We start from the raw sequence: 18038 nt of genomic DNA on the forward strand, positions 1-18038 counted from the left end.
GCAGAAAAAGGGGAATTCTCGCCCCTCGCACCTGCAGCAGGTGTTTGTCCCTTACCTGCCTGGGCCACACACCCCCACGGGACACAATAAAGAGGTTTTTAACCCCATTTTCAGTTCAAACCTTTCCACTGGCACCAACACCACCCAGGGGAGATTTTTTTAAGCCAGCATTGCCACTAGAGAAAAACCTTGAGTTGCGACTGCCCACGGAGTAGGTGGGAGACAGGAGAGGGAAGATCCTTCACTCTTGGACACAAAGAGATTCTGTCAGAAATCAAGAGCAACACTGGATTTCTTTTTGACAAAAGGATGCTGCAACTGAAATACTGAACTGGCATTTATTATCAAAGTCAGACTGTTTACATCTGTCAGGTCAACGAAATGCCACAACTACAAAAAAAGATTGTGCACATGGCAGTTCCAATGCAAAAAACCAGTAAAACGGGGCTCCCTCGGTTAAAAAAAGGACTTAAAATTACTCCAGAAAGCAACCGGGTCGGGCTGAACAGCTTTACATCCAGTCAGAGGAGGAGTTGCGGGGCAGCGGTGCAGGGCAGCGGTGCAGGGCAGCGGTGCAGCGGCGCAGGGCAGCCCTGTAGAGGTGCGGTGCGGCCCTGCAGCGGTGCGGCCCTGCAGCACGGCCCTGCAGCGGTGCGGTGCAGCGTTGCGGCCCTGCAGCACGGCCCCGCAGCCCCGCAGCGGTGCGGTGCAGCCTGCAGGGGTGCAGCCCCGCAGCCCTGCCTAGGCGTTGCGGTCGATCCGCACGTCGATCTCGCGGCCGCGCAGCTGCAGCCCGTTCATCATGCGGCACGCGCGCTCCGCCACCTCGGGCGACTCGAAGCGCACCACGCCGCAGCCCTTGGACTTGCCGTTCTCCATCTTGATGTCGGCGTAGAGCACGTGGCCTGTGGGCACAGCAGGGCAGGGTCAGCCACCCTGCATCCAGTCCCTGCTCCCATCCCAGCTCTGGCACTCTCCATCTAATCCCAATTCTCCATCCTAAGGACTGCTCCCCACCCCGGCTTTGGCCCCCTCCATCCAGTCCCCGTTCTCCATCCCAAGGACTGCTCCCCACCCTGGGTCTGGCACCCTCCATTCAGTCCCTGTTCTCCACCCCAAGGACTGCTCCCCACCCCGGCTTTGGCACTCAGAGCTCTGGGAGGTTATTCGTATTAATTCCTCAGAGTGAGGAAAACAACTCACCGCATTCATTGAATTTATCTTTCAGCATTTTCCATGTAAAATCAAAAGGCAGCTGTGGGAAGAGAGAAAGAAACCATTACTGAGACTCTGCTGAACAACCTACAGGCACCCCCAACTCCCCAAAACCAGAATCTATCCCAGGACAGCCACTGCCATAAAACCATGGATCACAGTCTGCCAGGAGCTCTTCTCCTGGTAAGGAAACAGCTCCAACTGTCCCCAAAGAGTGGCAGCATCCAGTACCAGACATTGTGACTGGAAACCGAGCATGGATGGGATCGACACATCAGTGACAATGAACGCCATGGGTGGGAAGGGAGGGGTGGGAAAGGGCAGGGCTGGAAGAAGGGGGCAGCACAGAAAGGAGAAGAAGGGACACTCACATTTCTCACAAATATCTGACAGGCTTTCCGGGCCACGCCGGCCGCAGGGCCTCCGGCTCCTCCCAGGGACCCTGCAAAATTCCCTGCGAAGTTGCCCCGCTCCATGTCCATGGGCCGCTCGAAGTTGCTGCCCATGGCCAGCCCCATGCGCTCCATGCCCGCCCCCATGCCCTGCCCCATGGGCGGCCCCATCCTCTCCATGTTGGTGGCCCCGATGCGCTCCAGGCCCATCCTGTCCATGGGGGCGGCTCCCATCCTCTCTATCCCGATCCTGTCCATGGGCGGGCCCCCGATGCGCTCCAGCCCCGCGGGCATCCTCTCTATCACCTGCCCCATGCCCGCGCCCATGCCGGCGGGCACCATGCGCTCCAGGCCGATGCCCATCCTATCCATGCCCGCCCCCATGCGCTCCACGCCCGAGCCCATCCTGTCCATGGCGCCGCCCACGCGCTCGATGGCGGCGCCCATGCGCTCGATGCCGAAGCCGATGCCGGAGCCCATGCGCTCCATGCCCGGCCCCATGCGCTCCATGCCCGGCCCCATGCGCTCCAGGTTGGGGGCCAGGTGGTCGATGCCCAGCGGGGCCATGCGCTCCATGCCCGAGCCCATGCGCTCCACGTTGGAGCCCATGCGGTCCAGCACCAGCCCCATCCTGTCTATCTCCGAGCCCACCCGCTCCATGCCGTGCCCCATGCCGGCCGGGAGCCGCTCGATGCCCGAGCCCATGCGCTCGATGCCAGGGGCCATCCTCTCGATGCCGGGAATGCTGGCGTTGCCACCACCTGCAACACAGCACAGACAGCGTCAGCGGGGTGGGGATGCGGAGACCTGAGGGCTGCTCGCTCTGCTGGCATCAATTCCCATCGCTCAGAGCTCCCCCAGGCCAGGGCTCTGTGCCTGCAGCATCAGGCAAACTCAGAGGCTCAGGTCAGACCTCTCTGCAGAGCTGCCCCAGCCCTGGGACCCCGAAAAAGGACGTGGAGCTGATGGGACAGAGTCCAGAGGAGACCCCGGAGCTGCTCCCAGGGCTGGAGCCCCTCTGGAGCTCCGGGAGAGCTGGGGGTGCTCACCTGGAGCAGGGAAGGCTCCAGGGAGAGCTCAGAGCCTGAAGGGGCTCAAGGAGAGCTGGAGAGGGACTGGGGACAAGGCATGGAGGGACAGGACCCAGGGAATGGTTCCCTTGATTCTGAAATGTTGTGATTTGGCCATTTAAACCAAATTAATCTGGAAGTTGATGGAGGAGCTCTGCCTGCTCAGAGATGTTTGAGTTCAGCTTTGCTCCAGAAATTCTGCAGTTTCATTACTGAGATTGTCCAATATTTCCAGGGAACGTGCTTGGAAGTTAAATATGATACAGGCAGCAGGAGAAGCAGGAATTTGTTTTCACTGACAAAAATTAACAACTTCCCAGCAGCATTTAGAAGCCAGACAGCAAATTCCTACAGCAAACCTAAAATCTGCTTTTTTTAAATCTCTAACACCCCCATAATTTTTGTGAGCAGTTCAGGGATGAAAAGCAGGCAGGAAATGGATTTCATATACTGCACTCACCTATTCCCCTCTCCAAGGTCTCTCCAAAACTCCGGGACATTCCCATCTCATTTCTTCCAAACTCCCTCTCGAATCCCCCTCCCATGGCCCGATCCATCTCTGCAGAGAGGAAGTGGAGAAGTTTGCAGGGGTTTTTTTGTGGCCCCTGAGAGAACATTTTACCACAGGAATCATCTTGAAGATTCACAGCACAGGAAGGTTTTTGTGATTTTCTCCTGATCATTTTGTCATGGCTTCAGGAGCCCAAAGCCCCAAGGAAAAGTAGGATTTACCCCAACCACATGGGAGGCTCTGGACAGAGCCAGAATATTTCTGAATAAACCCTCCAAGGTACCATCAATAAATCCCTGGGCTTGTGCAGCTCAGAAACCACGAGGGACTTAGGGACACAACTGGAAAAACCCCAAGTTACTCCCATAAAAGTGAGAAGAGGCTTCTGGCAAGAGGGGAAGGCAGCAGGACACAGGAGCAGCCGTGCCTACCGCTCATCCTGCCCATGTTCATCCCGGCGGGGAAGCGGCCGATGTTCTCCATGCCACCGAAGGGACCTTCCATTCCTGAAAAACACATTTGCCAGGGGTTCTGTAGCAGGGATTCCAGCTCCACACTGCTGCCACACAACAGTCCCACACAACTCCCCAGCACCAGTTCCCAAAAAGGGGTCAGGATTTGGGCACAGTGTTATAAAAACCGTGGAATCACAGAGTGGTTTGGCTGGGGATATTGAGGGTCCAGTTCCACTCCCAGATCTCCTGAGGTAAGGAAGCACAGGCCATGTTTTAGGGGATGTACCCACCCTCCCCACACACCTGCAGCAGTTTGAATACCCAAAAAGGACCAAATTCTTGCTAAATTGGTGATGATTCCCCAGCACAGCAATTCCTGCCACACGCACACAGCTCAGTCTGCAGGACTTGCACCAAAGGCCAAGCTATGAACAGATCAAGAACCACAGCTTACCTCCCATTTTATTCATTCCAAAGCCCATGCCTTCCATTCCCATTCCTCAAAATAAAAGAGAAAGCTTTATATAGCAGGTGTCATCCAAGAAATTCCAGCCAAAGGCTGCAGAACTCAAACCACACAACACATCCATGGCTTGGGCTGAAGAGCTTACATGGGATAAGTCTGAGGAGATTTCAACATTCCTGCTCAGAAAATCAAGCAGCAAAGGGGAAAAACCCACTGGCATTTCGACATGGAAAGCTGAGTGTGTGCTACTTTTTAGGTGGCTCTTTGAAACTTGTGCTATTTCAAGAGATCCTCACCAAAGATTTGCAAGCCCACTAGAGGTGTTAAAAGTGAGAGATGGTTTGGAGTTTCATGGATCTTTGCAGTGTCTGCTGCTCATGCTCAAGAGTCAGAAAATGAGAGCTGTGTCTTGACCACAGTGAAAAAAAAAATAAAAATGGAGCAGTTGGTTAAATTCAAGTTTCCATTATCAAGCTGAACAAAAAAACTCATTTGGCTTTAACATTCCTAAGAAACTACCAACTTTTTGGGGAGGCAAACAAAGCTATCTACCTTCTACACAGCTTAAAGCTCTCATGAAACAAAAGCATAGGAGTAATCTTCTTACCTCCAGGTCCCATGTTGCCCATTCCCATGCCTTTGTTTAAATGATTTGCATCAATAGGTTGACCTCCAGGTCCTAATCCCATGCCAATACCACCAAGACCATCTGAAGGAAATATTCAGATATCAAAAAAGCCTTCTTTCCATAGTTTGACAAAACAGCAAGTTTTATTTCTTAAGTAATTGACTTTCATTCTCCAAAAAAAGCTTGCTGTGTCCCCCCTGTGGGGTGTGTACTGAAAGCAGGGAAGTGTGGAATAAATCAAGAGTAGATGTGTCTTGAAATAGGCTAAAAACTATCTCCAATTATTTGGTTTTATATTTAAATTTCCATCTTACTGCTGAGAAAACTTGGTTTGGAGCTGACTCCTGAAAAATAACTGGCTAGAACACTGCTTCATTTGGGCAAAGTCCTCAGCTGAGGAGGGTGGAGTGGGCAATTTGGGAGAAGATCCCCTAAAGCTGTGCACAGTTCTCCCCTCCAGCCCTGCCAGGGTTGGCCCCTTGCAGGGGAGAACTGAAGCACCCATGGATCAATGACAGCCACCGATGGAATTGGAGCACACAGCCAGCCTCTCTCCGAGCAAACACAACAGGCATTCCCAGGCAGGGAGCTCAATCTGCCTGAAGGATTCCCCAGCCCAAAGAAAGAAGAAAAAGCCCTTTTTTTCCTGAAGCAGGAAGACAGTTCTCTGCTTGGCACAAACACCAGCTCATGGCATTCTCTGCCTGCAGGATTCCCTCGTTTCCAGCTCAGCACTGAACACAGGAGTGTTGAATCTTGTTTTAAAACAGCACAAGGTCCCCCTTCCCCGCCCCAGTCAAGGCCAAAATCCAGGCTTCCAGAGGGATTTAGGGAGTTTTACACCAAGGTAATGGAACTGGAACCCAGTGACTTTGTCCTGAAGAGAGGAACATCCTTACAGTGACACTGCTGCTGAGGAAGGCCTTGACAGGCACTGCGAGCTGAACTAGGGAGGGACTAATTAATGATCATTAATAATGGGCAATTTAGCAGCACACAACAGGTCTGGTTCCCAGGAAGAAAACAGCATCTGTCTGAATTCAGAGAATCCCAGACTGGTTTGGGTTGGAAGGGACCTTAAAGCTCCTCCACTCCCAGCCCCTGCCCTTCCAAAGCCCAGGCTGCTCAGGACAATTCAAATGCCACCAACAGCCCCAATTAAGCGGCATTTGAACAAGCTCAGCCTCCAGCTCTTCCAGCCCCAACTCTTCTCTTCAGTATTCCAGTACCTCATCCCAGCATGGCCGAGGTTGGGAAGGGCCTCTGGAGGGCCCCAGCTCAGCCCAGCTGAGCCCAGATCACATCCACAGCTTTGGGGTATTCCCAGGGATGGAGACTCCTCAGGAGCTCTGAGCAACCCAGTCCCCCTCCCAGGAATCTTTCCTTACATCCACGTGGAGCCTGTGGATTTCCACTGCTGGTTTAGACTTGATCTTTTAGTTCATTCAAATTCCAAGTTGGAAGGAGCAGCTTGGGGCAGCCAATTATTCTGAATTTTCATCTCCTGGGTTTTGGTCGGTGCTTTCTGCATCCTGCACCTCCAAGAAGAGCCTGGTTCCCTCTTCTTTCCATATTTAATACATTGATAAGATCTCCTTTGGAAATGTGAAGGCCTGGAAGGCTCCCAGGTCCTGAATTCAGCCCTTCCAATTTACGGGAGAACATTCCATTCCCGGAGCACCACCCCACAGAAGGAGGTGCTGCCTGATTCACTGTATTTCCATTAAATCCCACTATTAATGGAAGGCACTGGGATCTTGGAATTGCAGTGGAGAGCTCTGGAAGCCTTGAGAAGGTGAATGTTTTAAGACAAGCTTCTGGCCATGAGCTGAAAGAAGTATCCAAAAAATCACTGAGCAGCTCTTCTTCACTATTCCCCTTTCTGAAATGATTCAGGAATTTGGCTCCCAGTTTTCCAGTCCGAACCAGAGTTCTACTGGGGCTGGGACTGGTTCCCAGGTGCTGAACAGCCAAATAAAAAGCAGAAGATGTTGAATCATGCAGGGGACACTTACGAGGGAGCTGTTGGGGTCGCTCTGGAGGGAAGAAATCTCCCTTGGGGAAGGCTCGTTCATCCTAGAAGGAATTCAACATGTTAAAGCTGGCAAGGAGAGCAGGAAATTATTTCCTGATTCTTAAAACTTTGAATTAAAATACAGAAATTTCAAGTTAAAGCAGTCTTGACTGTGGTTTTGTCTTTTAGCAAAATGATCTGAATTAACCTTCCCCGATGGCATCAATTCAGCAGGCAACAGGCAAATCCCACATTTCCCCCCCTGGATTTTGATTTACCCTTGGAACCAGAGATTCCCCCCAGATCAGGAGGGCATTGCCAGGTCAGTGGGAATGGGGGTGTCCTCACCATTTTGACGTGCATGGGTCTGTCAAAGAGCAGCTGCCCATTGAACATGGCTGGGGGGTGTTAAGGATCACTGTTCAAGCACTGAGGGCTCTGACTGGGAGCACAAAAACCCCTCAGAAAATCTCATCTCCTCAGTTATCATTCACACATTATCCCAAATCCTTCTGCCTTCTCCAAAACTAAAAAGCCTTGAAATCCAAATATACTGAACATTCCAAAAAAAAAAAAAAGGCTTTTTGAAATTAAAAAAAAATTTATAAAAACACATTTCTGGGTAAGATTCAGTTCACAAAGAGATACAAAATGTAACTCTAAGTGTTTAAATGTTTCCTCAGTCAGCTTATCCATTGAAAACAGGGAAAAGTTTCACAGCAACACGACATTCTAAAGTGTGCCATGCCAGCAAATCCTCTGCCCAAGTCGGGCTCACACAAGGTTTAGTGAGTGCAGTGCAGAAAACAGAAACTTTGGGAAAGGAAAGAGGGAGTATTTTCTTCCTATCCATACCATAACCAGGAGCTGAGAGAGCAATACCTGGAATTTTATTGCTGTTTGGTTTCTAGGTGGCAAATCATTGCTTGGCCAGTGAAAGGGAACAGGAACAGGAAAACACCAGCTCCATGTGCCTTGGCACGGGGACCTTTTCCCTTTCCAGACAAACCTTTTCAGAGAATTGCATTTTAATACTAATTACAACCTAGAGACAGAAACTCACTTGGGATAGAAGTACTTATCCAAGTAGGAAAGAGAATTTCCTTTGCTAAAGATTCTGAGCAAACTGCAACAATTCCTTCAAGAAGGAAAAGCGAGAGAGAGACAAAACTCCATTTCCCATCTACTACAACCTGACCTTCCCTGCCATGGCAACATCCTCCTTTGGAATACAGCCCCCCTGTGCCCTGCTGTGTTCCCGGGGTTCCCTACCCCCTGCCCAGCTTGCTGCCAAGGATACAGATGGCCTGCACGGCCTCGATGGCCTGCTCGAAGGTGACAGTGCCGATGCCGCGGCTCTTGCCGTCCTTGTCCTCCAGGATGTCGGCCCGTACCACCACCCCAGCCATGCTGAACACCTCCTTCAGCTTCTTCCAGCCCACCTTGTAGTCCAGCTGGAAAACAGGGCATCGTTGGAAATGCAAGAGAGATTTCCATGAGCAAACAGCTTTAGTGGGCTCCTGTCCCTCCCTGGTATTGGCACTGAAGGTGTCACAGAGCTGAGATAAGATTCAATCGAAGCACAGAGGTTTGTTCAAAAATCCCAATGAACAGACTCTGTGGTACACCTTAACTGAGAACCTCCTTTGCACAGAGAACCAAGAGGACACAGAGGAACTTTTCCTGGCATTGCCAAGGCTTTTCCTCCCTCAGATTTGCCCAGCTGAGAGGCTCCCATGCTGGATTTGCAGCAGGGGGTGCCCAGCACTCACGTTGGCCACGAAGACGGTGCTGCCGAGGCGGCCGGCCTGCAGGGCGTGGATGATCTCGTTGGGGATGTTGGGGTTGTTCAGGATGCTGGGGGGGATGTTGATCATGCCAGGGCCACCGGGGCCGGGTCCGATGCCCATCCCTCCTGCTGCCATCACCTTCTGCATGGCCCTCCTGGCGTGCTCCCCGTCGGGGTCCTGGAACACACACACTCACATCAGATCCCCCGGCCACCAAGGTCAGTGCCAGGGCTCCAGCAGGCACAGACAGGAGGCTCCCTTTATCCCAGGATATCTGCTCCCTAAGCATTCCCAGCCAACTTCCTCCCTTCCACTGTCAGTCAATTTACTTTATTTTAGCCAACACCCAGCACCCTTTTATCATTTAAATGATACCTTTATTATTGGTACCCTTTCTTATTGGAGTTATTCCTCCCCAGGCATTTTCCTGGTTCCCAAGGTGTTTATCCATCATTAATACCAAGAGCAAACCTCTGTTACATCTGCTCCAAACCCTGATAAACCCCCAGTGCCACTGGAGAGGGTTTGGAATGAACTCCCAGGAGTTCATTGACTGGCTGTCAACAGCAAAGCCACTAAAATGGAAACACATCTTTGAGGTATTCCAGGAAAAAGCTGATTCTATGGAATTGTTGGTGGAATCCATTCATTATGATGCAGAATTCAAAGGGAAGTTTGTAAAGAACAAACATGGAGGTTTCTGTGTCAAATTATTAACAAAGGAACTGCAATTAAAGCCAAGCTCCTGCTTTGTCCCCACATCAAATTTAATCTTGATAACCACAAGTTCAGCAGTGGTTAAAACGATTAGGAAAAGGCTGACTGAGGGTTTTTATCCTATTTAAGTCCTGCTTTCTGTCCATCATCCTCTGAGCCAGCCCCAAACCCTTAACAAGAACTCCCCCTCTGCCAGAACAGATCCCCTCCTTCCTTACTTCTTTCACTTTCAGGGGTCTCCCACCAAGACTGTGCTTGTTCAGAACTTCAGCAGCCTTTTTCATGCTCTCCTCCATCTTGAACTCAACCACCCTGTGGGGACACAACACAGCTCAGGATGTTTTGTTTGAAAAAGCCTCCTTGGATTGCTTGTAAAAATTCAGAGTGAACTTACGCGCATCCCTGGCGAGGTGATTTCCCAGGGCAGTCACAGGGAGGAGGGAAGAGAGAAGAAACAAAGTCAGTGAAAGCCCAAATCACACACAACTATTTTATTATTAAAGCCAAATCACATCAGTTAAGCCCTACCAGCGAAAATAAATGTAACCTTACACAGACAAGCCTCCAATAGTGGAATTCCATAACTTCTTATGCCTTAACAGGATTAACCTGGGGTCTCTGAGCTTGTAACAAACACTAAATCCCGACTCTCCGAGAAATACCACACGCTTCCTGTGACCTGCATTTCCCTGGCATACAGCAAAACCCTCCACACTCTCACCCTAAATCCATATCCTTCAGGACACTCAGGAGTGCTCCTACTGTCTTCCCTGATCCTGGGCTCAAGGCCCATGAAGGCACTGAACGTTTACATTTAGGAATTTCCCTCTCTCTACTGGCCCAGGAAGTGGAGTTTGCAGCACCTGCTGTTGCACCCTGGCCCTTCCGAACTCAGCCAACCACTCGAGTGACTTTTCCAAAGCACAGGAATATTCCAGAGCCCTGTCCTGCCTGCTGGGCTCCAGGGTCACACGGCCAACGCCAACGGCACGCAGGGAACAGCTCCTGACTGCAGAGCCCACCCCACCTCCTCCCATCCCACAGCACTCCTGACCTAGAGCCACTGCACATCCACACTCTGAGCCTCCCTGGCCTCCTGTCCAGCACACAGAAACATTTCAGGTAGAAAATCCACAAAGAAACTCTCAAACACTTACCCTTGACTTTCCTTCAGCGTCCATTAAGAGCTCCACGTATGTTACCTCACCAACTACAAATCAGATTCCAGACGACACAGATACCAAGGGAGAAAAGCCAAGAAAACAATGGGAATTTAGAACAATCAACAACCGTGTATGGAGCCTCTGCCTTATAAGAAAGCCCAGAAACACTCCATGTTCTCTAGACCACAAAACTGGACAATTACAGGTATGCAGTAAAGGCTTCAAGCACTTCAATATGTTCTTGGTTTTCCTCCACCTCAAAAGACAAATTTCCAGAGTTCCCTGGAACTTTAGTGCCCACTTATTACCTGAGGCAATCCAAACCCACGGGAAAGGCTGCAGGAACAAGTTTCCTTCACTTCCCACAGGATGCAGTCCTGGATCCATAATCCAGAATTTCAAGTGACTTGTTTTTGTCAGGATTTAAGACAAAAAAAGCAGTCACACTGAATCAACAGATCAAGAGATCGCTGCCTGCCTGCTATTTATTTTAACAGGTATTTTTAAAGGCCACAATAAATTATATGTTAGCATTGAAATCTGCCATATTTGCTCTCAAGACAAAACTGTCAACAGCAAAAAGCAGTTCATGGAAAACTCCAGCTTTCCTCACAGGATTGGGATTGCCTCTCTAGGACCAAATAACCCTGTCAGGGACCTCCAGAATACAACTACCCAAATGGCTGCTGCCTTTGAAGGGACTGGCACACAGAAGAATGGAATAAACACTTTTTAAAAAATATTTATTGTTTCTGGTTTTAGAAGTCCTAGGGTTTAAATTTAAACCAGGAGGACTCCAAGCTGCATTATCTGGACAGTGGAGTGTTTTATTTGTGGGAAACCACAAGCCAGTTGAGTATGAATAGTTTAACTGGAGCAAGGAACTGGGGTTTCATAAGACTCTGCCAGGCACAGAGGGAGGTGCTCAGCCTGACCTCCCCACGCCCAGCAATTTACAGGACACTGTGGAAAACTGACAGCCCAGAAGGGCTCTCTTGAAGCTGGGAAAAAACCAGAAATGCTTAATGAAATCACTGATTTGTAATCTCCACTTGTTATTTTAAACAATAATTTAGCAGTAAGAGCATTCCAGCCAGAGAACAGGATGAACAGCTCTGATCCACTCCTGCTTTTGGGAGGACAATGCTTGAGGCTGGAAAAGGCTGGGAAGTCCCTCTGAAAGGGACTCTGGGCACTGGGGTGTCCACTACCACCCACAGCTGCAGCAGCTGGATCCCCGTTGGGATGGAGCCTAACAAGGAATTCCAGCTGCAATCCCTGAGAGCTCCCACAGCACACGTGGGACTGTTCCAAGGAGTCCTGGGGGCCCAGCACTGCCACGAGGTTCTGTCGCCATCCAGCTCAACTGCAGCAGCCAGAGTCCAACCACACCTGGGGCACGATCCACCAATTCTTCCCAGGTGAGCTCCACTCCAAAACCTCTCTGAGCCACAGCTTCCAGGTCTGGCACTCCCCAGAGAGGGCTCTCCTCTCCCAGCCACTCCACCTACAGCTCCTCACAAACAGCTCCCCACGGAGTTTGCCACGCTTGAGGATATCCATACAATTGAACAGCTGCTCTTGTAACCAACCCCTGACTCTGAAGCACAAGATCTCCAGGAATCTCTTGGAAAGCTGAGTCTGTGCCAATTTTGCTCAGAGCTTCCTGTTGGAACCTTACAGGTACATGAAAATCCAAATATCCAGCCTGAAGCAGCTGCTTTGCTCTAAAGGACATCTGAACTTCCTGAAGAGCCCAACTTCAGAACAGCAGGAGGGGGGAATGACACCCCCACTGCAACACCTCTGAGCAAGACAGAGCCCACAACCAGTGCCATGAAAATGCACTAATTTCACCTTAAAATGTGTGAGAGGAGCCAACCCAACCCCTCTGCCAGGAGAACGTTGTCTGCAACTGGCAAAGGAGAACTTTTTTTAAGAAACTAGGCTGGGTCACATTTTATTTGGAGTTTTGGGGTGTTTTTCTAGATCCCAAACCACAGGATGCCATGGAAAAGTACCAGGGGCAGATATCCATGTGCCAGACCCAGATAAATGCCCAGTTAGCCTGGCAGGATTACCTTGTGCCAGAGAACAGCTGGATTCTGACAGGGAACACCCCACAGCCACATGTGGAGAAATTTCATCAGAGCACGAAAACTTCAGGAGCTTCCCATGGGAAGAAGCTTCCAAAAGACACTGGCTCCAAGTCACTGCAGGTTCATTTAAAGAACATGTCCCCATGGTGTCTTTAAGCTTAATGTAGGGGAGACTGATTTATGGATTTATGTGTACCTCACACTTAAAGTTTGGAAATGCAGCTCTCCCAAACCAAGAGACTGGAGCAGAATTTGCTGCAATAACCAGAAATCCAAACTGAAGGAAGCTTCAGTGCTATTTATCACAGGCACTATTTTTAATCCTCTTTAAAACTTTGCATCCCTTTTATCAGTACAGGAAATGCCAATGTTCAAGCTGAGCTGCTCCAGCAGAATTCCAATACTCTGCAGGGCCTGCCCAGGAAGCTCCTATCAGGATTCACAGGGTGACCTGAGCCCTGAAGACACATCTGGGAACTCCCGAGAACAAACTCAGACAGAAACAACAACTTCAGGTTGGGCAATTTGATTTTAACAGTTTGTGACAAACCAAAGAGCTCTGAGAGGTGTGAAAGGTGCAGAGAGGAAGTGGGAGCAAGCACAGAACTGGGACTGGGGAAATGCTGTGTAGCAGTTATTCCTTGCCCTCCAGGGCCAAAAGTAAATACTAAATATGGAAGGAAAGCCCCAAACTGGCTGGATCAAAAACCTTCACATTTGCAACGTGAGGCAAAGCAGAGCTGGCCACAGCTCCTCTGTCATTTACAGGTAAAAGCTTGGGACAGGCAACCCCTGAAAAGCTACAGGGGAGAGAAGAGGAGCAAGTTTTACACATGCAAAGCTTTGGCTGAAAAGGGAGAAGGAAAACCTTCCCAAAACAGAGACAGCAGTCAGCAATTCTGTCACAGATGGGGAAGGGAAACTTCTCTTTTACAAGAGATGGTGGTGATTTAGGCTCTTGAAGAGCTCAGGCAGCAGAGGGAGTGAAAAGCTCCCTGCAGCCAGGGAAGGGCTGAGATTCCTTGGAAAGAGGTGAAAGCCCAAGGGAAACAGAGCAACTCATCAGAGACTCCAGCAAATGGAAGGGGGAGCAGGCCAAGGGCAGAACAGCACATTCCTTCCCCATCCCTCCCTCCCTGAGTCCCCAGAACTCCACACTGTGACCAAACCCTGGGGACTTTGCACTAAGGTAACACCTTGTGTCTGCCAGCAAAACGAGGGAGTTCCAAACAAGAACATCTCTTCATTCCATTACCAACATTCCCACTGCATACCTGTAATTGAGTTTCTCCAACCAATCCACTGGGATGCCCGAGCCACGGCGTGGGGGGAGAGAGAGAGGTGGCACCTGGAGCAGCCGGGCCACTCCCAGGCTGCAGCAAAGCGGCACCTCCCCGAGCTGAGCTCCTGCTGCTACAGTAGCCCTGCAGAGCCCTCACACACCCAGGGTTTCCCCTTGGGCACAGAATTCCACCTGCTCCCAGAGCCTGGGACGTTTGGCCTGGCGTTCTTACGCTTCCAAAGCAAGAATTCCAAGGGGTCAGAGTTCCTGGGGCTTGGAACTGCTCTGCCTCAGGACAAGGACTGAGCACAGCTCGAGAGCAGCAGTCTGGGAGAAGTCCAGAACAACTCCACGGCAAATCCAAATGCTTGGATTCATCAGCAGTGCCAAACCCCGGGAATGATCCCAGTTTTAGCAGGACAAGCCCTGCAGCCAGAAGGAAAAGGCTCCAATGTTCCCCTAGGAGCATCTGCTAGAATGAGCAGCTGAACAGCCCGGCAGGAAACAATCTCAGCCCAGCCTCTGCCATCCACGGGAACTGGAGAGAAACCACCAGACACTGGGAACAGGACCCAACACAGCACAGAGACTTGGACATCTCCACACCCGGAACACCAACAGCTCTGGGGCAGCCACGAGGCACTGAGGGCTCCATCCATAATCAGGGCCTGCTCAAGCAGCCCTTGAGGCTGACACTGTTGCTATGGCACAAAACCACTGCTGCCTCCCAAACAGCCCCTCATTAGGGAAGCTCCCAGTCCCGACGGCTGTTCCACAGACTCTGTTCCCTTCTGCTGCTGAAGACAAACAATTGAAACCCTCTGGAACTTTGTTTTCCCCTTCTTTAGGCCACAACTCAAACACCTGAGCTGTCAGTCCTTACCCAGCACAATGACCACTGCCCTGACTGAGGCTCTGTATCCAGAAGTGCCCCACAGGAAATATTGTGCTGTTACTCTGAACTTAGTTTAGATATTTTAAGGCTGGAGAAGCCAAGGACTTTCTTGCCACTCCACTGCAATTCCAAGGTGACTTGAACACTAGAAAGCTGGGCACCAGCCTGAAGAAATGACACTACTTTAGACTTGTCACTACCTGAATACTCAGCTCAATCTCTTCATCTTCCTCAAGAGATGAAGGCGTTCAGGTCAGCAAAGGCAGCTCCCATCCACATGGGAACTAAAGGGAATTGTGGAAGGGGGAACACCACAAACCTGATTTCCAAAGCCCTGATTCCGCTGCAGCACGTGCCAAAGCACCAACCTGATTTTGCAGGTCACCCTTAAACACATCGAACTGCAACCAATGGCAGAATGGCTCTTGTAGCCAGCCCAAACCCCTGCGAATCTGGGGACACAGCTGGATATCCACACACCAGAGCAGGACGTAACCACCTGAATGCCCAAAAAACATTAAAATGCTTCAGAAAGTTCTGCTGCACTTCAAGGCTAAAATCTGCGGAAAGCCGGGGGTTGGATCCCTAAGGAAAGCACTGCTAATCCTGGGATGAGGCTCTCTCAGCTGCATGCCACAGGCCTCCACAGGAACCATCCCTGGAAGGCTGCCAGGGACCACGAGGCTGTGCAACACCCAGGAGGCTTCGGGAAGAGCCTTCCCAAACTGGTGTGGCCAAGCGCACCCAGAGGTGCAAGTGCTGAGCTACAGACAGAGCCAGGCACGGGCTGGAGCACAGACAGCCTCTCCACCTGAGCTGCACTTTACCTTTCTCTTTGACCAGGTCCTTCAGGGACTGCCACTTGACGTCGAAGGGGATGTTGGTGATAAAGGCTCGGTACCTCTTGGCGGGGTTGGCGTAGGGCTCGAAGCGGTTCCCTCCCCTCTTCATCCCCTTCTCCTTCTTCTTCTCATTGGGGGTCGGGCGCTCGCCTTCGCTGCAAGGAGAGAAGCCCTGTGAGCTGCTGGGGATGGAGCAGGGCCAGCAGCCCCAGAGGGAACAAAACCAGAGCTGCAGCACTGAACCCCAGAGCACTCTGCCTGGGAAGGGACCTTAAAGCCCAGCCCGTCTGGAAAGGAAGAAAACCGAACCAAGGGTTCAAAGCTTCAGCCTCAGCCTTACATAATTCCTTTCACTAATCCAATTAATCTCCTTGCTCACTCAGTGCTGCTGGAGAAGATGCACCAACACATCTTGAGGAGGAATTCAGAACACATCAGATAAAAAAAGCTGAAGTTTCTACAATCTCTCTGTCCTGAGCTTTTCCAAACCTAGCACCTGTGCAGCCCTGCAAATTCTGGGTAAGAAATCCCAGGAAATCCCTTCAGGACCATTTCAATCCCTGAACACACACAGCAGCCTGCAGGGAAAAAGGAAATTAAGAATGTAGTGGCCTTTGAAGGTTTCTTTTGATAATATTTCTATTCTCCCTGCTTCTATCACCCAGCAGCCAAAGCTTCTCCAGACACAGGAATGGGAATTTTCCAGTCTTTCTCTCACTTAACTTTTTTAAAGCTTCCTAATTAATGAAACAATGAAAACTCCAAAATTAGACTTGAAATAGGACAATCCTTTTTCCACCTTCATTTCTGTTTGGTTGATGAAATAACACAAAATGTAGCTGTGTTAAAAGCTGCTCTCAGATTTTAGTTGTCATTTCTTAAACTGGATTTCCCCAAGGCCCCTGAGAACATGCCCACACGAACGTTGGTGTTATCCCTGTGGAAATGAGAGCTCTGCCACGTGGAGCTGGATAGTCCAAACAGAACTGCACCTGCAGACACAAACAAATTCCCTGGAGGCATCCCAAACATAACAGGGTCAGGAAAACCAGAATCACAGCAGAGAGATATCTTTATTTATACTTCCAGGAATTAACTGGCTCCTCATGCAGGCAAACTGCTGATTCCATGTTCCCAGGAGTGGTGGGAACAGAATCCAGGGTGGGAACACCCTTCCCTGCCGCTGGGATGCCTCTGCCTGGCTCAAGCTGCACAGTCAATGAAATCGTGTCTGTCAGTATCTTTTGCCTAAAGCACAGTCTGACTGCTCTCCAATGGAAAAAAAAAAAAAAAATTTCCCCTAAAGCGACACTTGGAAAGCTGTTCCTGGTCTCGGGAAACACAAATCCAAGCTCAAGTCTGCAGCAGGAATCACAGCACACCAGGTTCAACCTGATTCTTATCAGCCCGCCATAAAACCGAGGCCAAAAACGCCCCGAGGGAGAGAAGTCCTTTCTATTCAGTGGATTTGGTACCAGAACCGGCTTTGCCAACTGCAGAACTTTCACCGAGCATCAACACGAGGAAGTGAGAAGCAGCACAGGCTTTCTGTGCCCTTCATCCCCACGATTACAGAGCCGGAACTGCAGCGCTGCTGATTCGGGTTTGAATTTCTCTAACGTTTTACCGAGGGATTGTGCAACCCCTCCCCGGCACCACCTTAAACTCTCACCCTCGAGGTGTCTGCGCTTCTAAATCCCCTCACACGTAAATCACCCCCAAAAAGAAGCACGCTCGGCTCCAAAGCGAGCAGCAGGATGAGAGCGTGCTGAGAGCAACGGAGTTCTTACAACTTACTGACAGCACATAAAGTAATGAAGTTAAACACCCCCACGCTGGCGGGGAGGCCCAAACTCCACCACAACTCAGCAGCAGGTTTTCCTGAGGGGATGGGGGCGATCCCAGGGGACGGGGATGATCCCAGGGCTCCCTGCCCGCCGGGACCGGGCCTAGAGCGCCGCGGGAGCCCCGGAGGCGCCTTCGGGACGGCCCCGCCCGGGATCCCAAGGCGTGCCCGGAGGGAGCAACGGCCGCAGCGCCAGGAACGACCCCGCACCGGTATCGACCTCTCCGGGACCGCTCGCCGGCCCCGGTCCGTCCCGCCGCTCTCAGGCCGGGCCCAGGAGCGAGGAGGCCGCACGCGGCCCCTCGGCCCCACCGGCAGCGCGGCCCCTCACAGCCCCCCTACCTCTTGGGGGGCGGCCCCCCCGCGCCGGCCGCCCCGTTGGGCGCTGGCGGAGCCGCCGCTGCCGCCGCGGCCGCCGCCGGGGGCGGCTCCATTTTCCCGGGGGCGTTTTGCGAGGCCGCGGCCGCCGCCATTTCCCAGCGCGTCCTTTGTGTGGGGAGCGCGGGGCACGACGGGACGGCGCCGCGGGCCGGGCCGCCAGGGGGCGCCGCGCCGCTCATGCGCGCGAGGGGCAACGAGCGCTGGGCGGGGCGGCGGGAAACGGCGCGTGAGGCGCTGCGCATGCGCCATGAGGCGGCACGGCCGCCCGCGCC

The 18038-nt window shown here is 51.5% G+C and overlaps 1 protein-coding gene across 2 annotated transcripts; it reads right to left on the reverse strand.

Annotated features, from left to right (window-relative positions):
* Positions 1-331: 331 nt before the first annotated feature.
* On the reverse strand, positions 332-17884 carry HNRNPM (heterogeneous nuclear ribonucleoprotein M). 2 transcript variants are annotated; one of them, XM_084221000.1, is made up of 16 exons: positions 17728-17884; positions 15525-15694; positions 10416-10468; positions 9653-9660; positions 9477-9570; positions 8524-8718; positions 8052-8205; positions 7100-7149; positions 6753-6813; positions 4717-4818; positions 4098-4142; positions 3620-3694; positions 3138-3236; positions 1587-2368; positions 1204-1255; positions 332-905 (listed from the first exon to the last, which is right to left on the reverse strand). In XM_084221000.1, exons 1-16 carry the CDS (start codon positions 17856-17858, stop codon positions 742-744), a joined length of 2235 nt encoding a protein of 744 aa, XP_084077126.1. In that variant the 5' UTR covers positions 17859-17884; the 3' UTR covers positions 332-741. The 2 variants fall into 2 exon arrangements, with proteins under 2 accessions (XP_084077126.1, XP_084077125.1); XM_084220999.1 differs by lacking the exons at positions 4717-4818; positions 10416-10468; positions 15525-15694; positions 17728-17884 and having other exon boundaries at positions 9653-10249.
* Between the last annotated feature and the right edge of the window lie 154 nt (positions 17885-18038).

The sequence above is a fragment of the Fringilla coelebs genome (assembly GCF_963513975.1).
Source record: "Fringilla coelebs genome assembly, chromosome: 24".
Classification (NCBI taxonomy): domain Eukaryota; kingdom Metazoa; phylum Chordata; class Aves; order Passeriformes; family Fringillidae; genus Fringilla; species Fringilla coelebs.

Coding starts and splice junctions, on each gene's coding strand:
- HNRNPM (XM_084221000.1), bottom strand. CDS start 17,858: ATGGCGGCGGCCGCGGCCTCGCAAAACGCCCCCGGGAAAATGGAGCCG. Junction 8,719..9,476: donor GACCCCTGAAAGTGAAAGAA/GTAAGGAAGGAG, acceptor TGTGTGTTCCAG/GACCCCGACGGGGAGCACGC. Junction 2,369..3,137: donor GACCTTGGAGAGGGGAATAG/GTGAGTGCAGTA, acceptor GCTGTGTTGCAG/GTGGTGGCAACGCCAGCATT.